Below are 7971 nucleotides of genomic sequence, written 5' to 3'. Positions count from 1 at the left end.
CAGATTACTCTAGATTAATTTTCTGTATTAATAGAAAATTGATATTCTCCATATTAATTTTCTCAAAATGTCTCTTTTTTTTTTGCTTTTTAAATTGAGCTTTTTAATTATACATAATAGCAGAACTTGTTACATATTTGCACACATACAGTATAGCAATGCAGTTTGGTCAAAAATGTCTTTTTATCATATTCCACTTAACTCTTTCATAAGCATGTATTACCTTTTCTCCTTGCTTTTCAGTTTTCTCTACTATGAAAAAAACCCATAAAATTTGTTAGTGTGAAGGGACTGCTCTATAGCAGTAAATCATTCTGATGTTAAAAGGTAATTCCAAATTCAGGAAAACCCAGTTGTATTTCAGAATTAGTTCCCCAGGGTGGGGTGTGTGTGTGTGTGTGTGTGTGTGTGTGTGTGTTTAATCCAGAGAAGAAAAAGGATCATTGTTAAAGCGATTTATACACTTGGCATTAAAAATACTGGAAGCAGCTGAGGGGTGTGTAGCTCCCCTGTACTCCCAGGTACTTAGGAAGCTAAGCCAGGAGGATCACAAGTTTAAGGCAGACCTCAGCAACTTAGAGACACCCTGTTTAAAATTAAAAATATGAAGTTGTGGATGGCACTCAGTGATAGGACACACCTGGGCTCAATTCCCAGTAGTGCAATAAAAAATATGCATATATATCTGAGCTCCTTGGCTTCTGGGCAATTATAACTGTGAAAAGCAGTTTTAATAAAGGTCCTCCTTTGTGCAAAAAGTACTTGTTTTTCTAACGCTCAAGAAGGAATCTCAGTGTCTTGAGCGAAATGGTGTGTGCTGCTTAGCAGCATGACGTTGATTAGGGTCCCGACACACCCCAGCTTATTTTAGTAGGTAGGCGCGCTTTAGCATTTTATTTCGGTCTTTCTCACTCCCCACCCTGTAACCCCCAACCGAAACACACACACAGGTAGAAGATGCCTCAGAGTCAGGAGGCGGGAGTGGAGAGTTTCAGTGCAAATCCTGGCATCGTGTTGCTCTGAGGAAGAAAAAGAAAGGGAGACGAGAAGAGAGGGAGAAGGAAAAGGAGGGAGGAAAAGGAAAGAAATACAAAGGAGGAAGAGAGTGAAAAATCAATAAAGGAGAGAGGGAGGAAGGAAGCTTGGACGCAGGAGGAAAGGGACGGGCAGGAGCGAAGGCGAGCCAGAAGGAGAAGCATTACTGCCCTAGTCCACTAGGGAGGCCAAGGGACCTTCACCCGCACTACAGAATCCCGAAGAGCCGGTGCATTGTTTTCTTGAAAGCCCCAAGCTAAGCAATTCCAAGAATGTTTGGCAAGGCCCTTTTGGGAATGGTGAGGTGGGGGACCCGGAGCCGGGACTTTCTCGCCGCCCCCGCCCCGTGCCGGCCCCCTCGCGTGATGTGGCAGGATTTGGGAGACCTAGCGGAAACCTTCAGGTCACCCAGGGAACTGCTCCTCTCGCTGGTCCTGCGGCTGCGAGGCGGGGTTGAGCGCGCCGAGACGCGCGGGGCGCGGAGATGTGCAAGTGGCGAAGCTCGGCCGGGCGCAGGCGGGAGCAGCCGCCCAACTCCCCGCGCGGGATCTGCTGAGAGGCCACGGTGAGTCCCTCGCGCGCGGGTCCGAGGGATGCCGGGCTTCCCCGTCGCCCTGCCGCTCCGGCCGCCCCGGGCCGATCGCTCCCTGGAGTCCGGCCTTGGCGCGGCGCAACCGGCCGGCCGGAGCGCGCGCCTCCGGGCGCCGGGGGACGCACGGAGCGACGGGCGCTCGGCGAAGCTCCGGGCCGCCCGCCCCGCGCGCTCATTGGTCGGGATGTGTCTGCTCAGCCTCCAACTTCTCCCGAATCGTGCTGGTGAGTCCCGGGAGGGCCGGCTGCACCCGGGGTTGGGGCGCAGGGGTCGCCCGGGGCGCTGGGCGGGCGCGGGCAGCGGCTGGCGCCCCTGGCCCCGCGGCGTGGGCGCAGGAGGCGTGCCCTGGGAAGGAGCCGCCGCCGGGACCGGAGCGGAGCGCAGGGGAGGGGAGGGAAGGGGCCGAGGGTGCCGGGGAGGAGGGCTCTGCGAGTGATGTCAGGTCGACTCTCCAGGTTCATTTCCATAGCTCCCTGCAGCCTCTGCCTGGGAGTTATGTTTGGTTACCGAGATCTGCGCTACCAAATTGCACCGGGGTTGATTTGGGGGCTGGGAATTTGCCATTCCGCTGTACAGACACTGGTTTTTTAAAAAAGCAAGGTTTGTTTTCATTTTGGTTTCTGTCGGATTTTCTCCTCATTTAACTCACTTTTCTATTTTTTTTTCTTTTCTTAACCTGAAGATCTTTTCATGATTCCACCTCTTCGTCTCGCTTTGAACCTTGATTTCCTATTATATAATTTATGCTTAAATCTCACAAGGGTTGGTTGGTGCGGCATGGAGGGTGTTCTTTTGTAGATGGAAGTTTTTTTAAAAGACCTTTTCCTTACTTAACCAGTTTCAGTCTATTTGTACTGTTTTAAAATAAGGGTAATTGCAACCGATCATCCCTCTTCAGCCTCTCAATCAAGTCTATTTCTCCTCCATATGTGATTCAAATGGCAGTTTTATTAAACTGGAAACTAGTATCTGGCTTGCAGCGTCAGCGTTTGGAAGCTGCTACTCAGAGCAAATAGGCTCTGAGAGCGGGTAGCTTCACTCCCTTGCATTTTTGCTGGGTTCCAGCTCTTTAAAAAACGATATTGTAGTTTCTCAGACTGGATGCCCTGTGCCTCTGGGAGTAATGTTGTTGGGACTTTGTGTCCAGGACTCCATACTTCAGACCCTGGAAGCACTGGCTTAACTGATATGTGGGAAACGTGGGGATTTCAACTGAGTACCCTCTTCCTCAGCTTCTGCAGCCTCAATATGGAACCTGTTTTGCTTTTCTGTGCCTCAGTTTCCATGAATGCAAACTGTCATTACCTACCAAACCTCAGGGACTTGTAGAAATAAGTTAATGTTATAATATGCTGTGAAGATGAAATTGCTTAGAACTCAGATCTCCCTTGCACAAATGGGTTATCCTCCAGGTTTCATGATTTGACAGTCTGATAAATGGATACTTAATGCTGTACCAGTGTGAGAATGAGAATTGCTACATCATATTGCTTTGGAATTCAGCTTATATTCAAGCAAAATGATAATTAATTCTGAGAATGTCAAGTTGAAGTTTTCAGGGTCCTAATCATCTACTCCCCTCTGGGGTGGTATCTGGTTTTTAGTTGAAGCTTTTTAACACATTTCTAGTTAAGGTGAAGTATTTTAAGAATGTAGGAATGTTTTTGCATACCCTGCTTTATATGAGAATCCAAGTATCAACTTTATATAATTTTCATATTTTTTTCATTTCCATGTGCCCTTTAGCCCTCTCTCTTAAATGTGGTTGTATATGATTAAATTGGAAGTTCAGGTAACTAGGAGTTAGTGCTATGTCCTTTCCTGAGATTCAGTATCCTGACCCCTGTTTTCTTCAAAGAAAATGGCATATCATCTGGAATTAACTGAAAATGAATGACAAAGTTAATTAAGAGGTTAAACTTGCAGCTTTCCCACTTTTGCTCAATACTGTTAAAAAGTGCTACTTAAGGGCAAAAAGAATCTACAAAGCTTTTTAAGAGATGGAGAAAAAGTCTGATGGTGACTCAAGATGATATTCTTTTGATGAAGTCCAAGGGCTAGTAACCTGGGTCGCTACCTGAATTTCCCCATAGCTGTTCCTGCGGCTGCCTCCATTCTCCATGCTGAAGGATAAGGGAGAGAAGCCAGGGAAGGTAGCCCAGAGGGAGCGAGAAATGCCTGCCCACCAGCTGTGCCACACTGGGAAGCTTGGTGGTGCCAAAGAGCACTGCCCTGGTTCCCCAGTCTCAAGTTTACTTTACAGAGACACTGAGTCATGTTTCTCAGAAAGAAAGAAAAATAAATAAAATAAGAAAGTTTTTTTTTTTTAACCCAGTAAAACATGTCTCTTGATTTGTCTTCTGAAATATTACTAGAGCAAGAGGAGAGAAATCCTAAAGCAGATGTGATTAATATTTAGGTGTTCTTTAAGGCAGGACTAGAAATTGAAGAGGACTGGGAGAATTACTCGTTTGATTGTTTGCCTCTCTGTAGAGTGTCCAGGTATTAAATTTGTTCCTGCCTTTTCTTTGCCCAATTGTCACCTCTATTAAATTAGAACTACAGTCAATGCAATTCCATATCATAACCCCAGGGGCTGTGCTACTGAGTTACATAACCATTAAGTAAGACATTTTAACATTCAGGTACATTACATCCCACTTTCATTGAGCAGACGTGGTTTTCATTGTCCAATAAAATATTTTTATTTGATAGTCTGTCCTTGATTATAGCCTCATGTAATCAAAGGGACAGAGTGCTTAAGACTTTGCATCCAGGACTGTAAAGTCCAGTTATGGTTCACTTATTAATGACTCCCTGGAGGAAGTGAGCACCTTATTGTCTGCTGGGTCTCCCAGACCACACCTCAAATGGCCAGTCTGTTTCTCCTTTCTCTAGTGGCTCAGTTTCTACAAAACACACCCTCAGGGACTTGTGTGTGTGAATTCAACAAAGATCTTTATCTGAAAGAACATTTCTGAGCAGTTACTTAATCTAGGGACTAAATTCTACACCTACTAAATTCCACAGCTAATTTGTTCATCTCAGAAGTTCTTTCATATAGTCAAGTACAAAAACTAAAGATTTTTAAACTAAGTTTTGGAATGATAGTGCAGTTAGGTGTCTCTTAGAAAGAATGTTGACTTGCTGTGTGGGCTTGGACAAGTTACCTGACTTCTCTGTGGCCTACTTTCCTAGAATTGGAATATTAATATCCACCTTGTGGAGGTAAAATGAATCAGGTTGTGGAAAACTCTAAGAACTGATGCTGGCACATGGAAAGAACCTACTAGATGTCAGCTATAGTTGGTAGAAGGAATAACACTAATTTATATAAGTTAAATATTTGGCTTAAGGGCTGATACCCTAATCTGCAAGGTAGGCTTTTTTGATCATTTTTTTTTTTCTCCTTTGGTTGCAAAAGAAACGTTGATATGGCTAATATCTTTCATTCCACTGACTTTTGGTCTCTGAGTTGACGTCTTCAGAATGTTGTCTGACCAGTTAACTGATGCCTCTATCAGCAGGAGTAGTGATTTTGAGCTGTAAAAACAAAAGTTGTTTTTTATGACTAAACTACCTCAAGTGTTTGTTCCTTTTGTTTTCTATCTGTAATCATATTTCAAATTATTGCTTAGTCAAAACCTCAAGGTATTAGTCATTGATTTTGAGCTTGTAAAATAAACCACTGGAGCAAGATGTAAAATCCACCTTTGACGTTAGTCCAGAGTTCACAAGAGTGAGTTGAAAGCTTTCTTAATGATGGTACAGCCCCTTATTTGCTTATGAACTTCTGCACTAAAACTATGTGAGTGTCTAACAAACTCGCTTTGTATAACATTGATGGAATCTTCAGTGACAGCAAAACAAAACAGAAAGGTTGTGACTGGGGCCTGTGGAATTCACATGGCTGTATATTCTTTGCTTTCAGCATCTACGTTTTGACTTTTCAACAACGACTTTTATTTCTAATCTGAAATAAATTAACCTTTTACTTTTATTGAGCCACATTAAGCATTTATAAAATTATACACAGTTTATTCTTATCTATTTGTTAAGATTTTTGTGTTTATCTGCAGATTTTAGGTGATGGGAAGATCGGAAAGTCAGATGGATATAACTGATATCAACACTCCAAAGCCAAAGAAGCCGAGATGGACCCCCCTGGAGATCAGCCTCTCGGTCCTCGTCCTGCTGCTCACCATCATAGCCGTGACCATGATCGCGCTCTATGCAACCTATGACGGTGAGTGACCCCATGCTGGGTGTCAGCAGGGCAAAGAGAAGGGTCTCCATCTCCTGCTCCTGCCATCACCCAACAGATACCTTAAGAACAGAGACATGTGGCAACACAGGATTCACTTGTATAGTGTAACACCCGTATGTTGAAACAATGAACTTGAGTGGGCTCAAGTACACTGCCTTTTATGTTGGAGCAAAGTTATTAATTGCCAAATATATTTAGGGCCTTCATGTTTACTTTATGAATATATATATATATATATATATTTTTTTTTTTTTCAAAAACCTTTATTTTACTTATTTAAATGTGGTGCTAAGGATTGAAGCCAGTGCCTCACACATGCTAGGGAAGTGCTCTATCACTGAGCAACAACCCCAGCCCCCTAATATATAATTTTATTTTATTAAAATATACACAGTTTTATGGCCAGCCTCAGCAATTAGTCAATTTTTGCTGTGCCATGGAAATTCTGAAGAGTTTCACAGGAATTTAAGAAGTCTAATTTGAGTCTTGGACATTTTTCACAATAGGGATTAGTAAAGATTCTTTAATGGGAAAAAGTGATTACTGAAAGATAACTAGAACAACTGATTATTTCAATTAGTCAGGCCTAAAGCTTAGTTTTTAGAGATGATAATAACAACACATTTCTCTTCATAATCAAATTAAAATTTAGGATTTTCCTATCTTCTCCCTCTATTATTTTCTAGCCATTGGCAATTATATATAACATAAAGTTTTTAAGGAGTTGCTATTTAATGGTCAGTTTTTAAAAGAGAAGAATAAAATAGAAAGCATGCAAATACTTATGCATATACTCTTCTTTGTCTAGATGGCGTTTGCAAATCATCAGACTGCATCAAATCAGGTAAGCAATTGTCTTTGCATTTAATGTATAACATTTGAAAACAAAGTGCTAATAGATGTATCTCCACATTTGCTTTGTTTATATTCTTCCTCATTATAGACCACTTATTTTTGTGTCTGGCTTTGTAATCAAGAAATACCAAAATGCATTGAAGTAGTAGATTAAATAACTTGCCTATTCTAAAAAATAATTCACTGTTTTAGCTCCGGGGTATAGGGTGACGTGATAAAGAACTATATGTTTATTTTTATGAAACTCACTATGTAGTTGGATAAAGAAAATGAAGGCAGGGATGGTGAGCACACCATTAAGTGCTCAATCATCTCAGGTGTGAGCTCTGAGGAAGAAGTGACCTGTGGTCATCTTGGGCTAGGTGGGGAAGTCAGGGTGTGGGAAATGCCTTGAAGGGGTCTGGGACATGGAAGCAGGCTTGATGGACAGGCATATGTGGTAGAAAGCCTTGAAAGGCCATGTGTAGCCTCAGTGCGGTGGTGAGGGGAAGCAGATCTCCTCCTGAATAAGGTGTGGTCTGGAAGCGCTACACCAGGTGGAGTGGACAGAGCAAGCAGTGGCAGCTGCCTGTGACCTGCAGGGAGCCAGGGCTCAGTGGAGGCAGTGGGCAGGGAGCCCCAGATGGCTGTGGAGAACTGTCTTGCTAACTGAAACGAGGGACATGAATGAGCTAGAAATGAGGCCACTGTTTAATATCCAAGGCACTGAGGAGGGTAGTGGCGGCCACTCACAAGTAGAGTGGTTGGGAGATGAATGAGGAGGTGCTGGCTGAGCTGAGAGGAGCATCTGAGGGAGGGAGGATGAGCAGGATGGTCGGTGGAGGTGGCATAAGAAGCTCAGATTTGGATCTGTCAGCTTGGGGACAGTGGGAGCCTCAGGAATATTTGGGTTCTCAAAAGGAGAAGAGCAGAGGCATGGGGTCAAATTGAAGAAGACGTCAGTCACGAGGATAGAAGGAACAGAAGTCAGAGGAGGACGTGAGAGGAGCACGTGTCCCTGCCTCAGGAGGACAGCTACGGAGTTGAATGCAGCTTCCTGGGGCATGAATGCCACACTTACGCCCTTTAACCATTTTCTGTTGGAAATTATTACCTGGGTTTCTGTTGTTTACTAAACTGCAAGATAACCAGGGGAGGTGCCTGGGAGTAGTGGGGTCTGGTGCCCTTTGCTTTTCTGTGTTGCTTGTTAGTGGACACTCTGCTCTGGGCCTCAGGTGTGATG

General features: G+C 43.7%; 1 protein-coding gene across 3 annotated transcripts in view; it reads left to right on the top strand.

The window, feature by feature from the left end:
• The first annotated feature begins 1089 nt into the window (after positions 1-1089).
• The window catches only part of MME (membrane metalloendopeptidase), an 82039-nt gene continuing 75157 nt past the window's right edge, over positions 1090-7971 (top strand). The window contains exons 1-3 of one of the 3 annotated variants that reach the window (XM_081301717.1): positions 1090-1600; positions 5707-5873; positions 6703-6738. In XM_081301717.1, the coding sequence (XP_081157843.1) occupies positions 5717-5873; positions 6703-6738 (193 nt within the window). In that variant the 5' untranslated portion in view covers positions 1090-1600; positions 5707-5716. The other 2 variants (XM_081301719.1, XM_081301718.1) reach the window with 2 other exon arrangements.

The sequence above is a fragment of the Spermophilus citellus genome, assembly GCF_964194105.1.
Source record: "Spermophilus citellus genome assembly, chromosome: 7".
NCBI lineage: Eukaryota > Metazoa > Chordata > Mammalia > Rodentia > Sciuridae > Spermophilus > Spermophilus citellus.
Note: the sequence above shows the minus strand (reverse complement) of the source record. Positions and strands in the feature narration are given on the sequence as shown.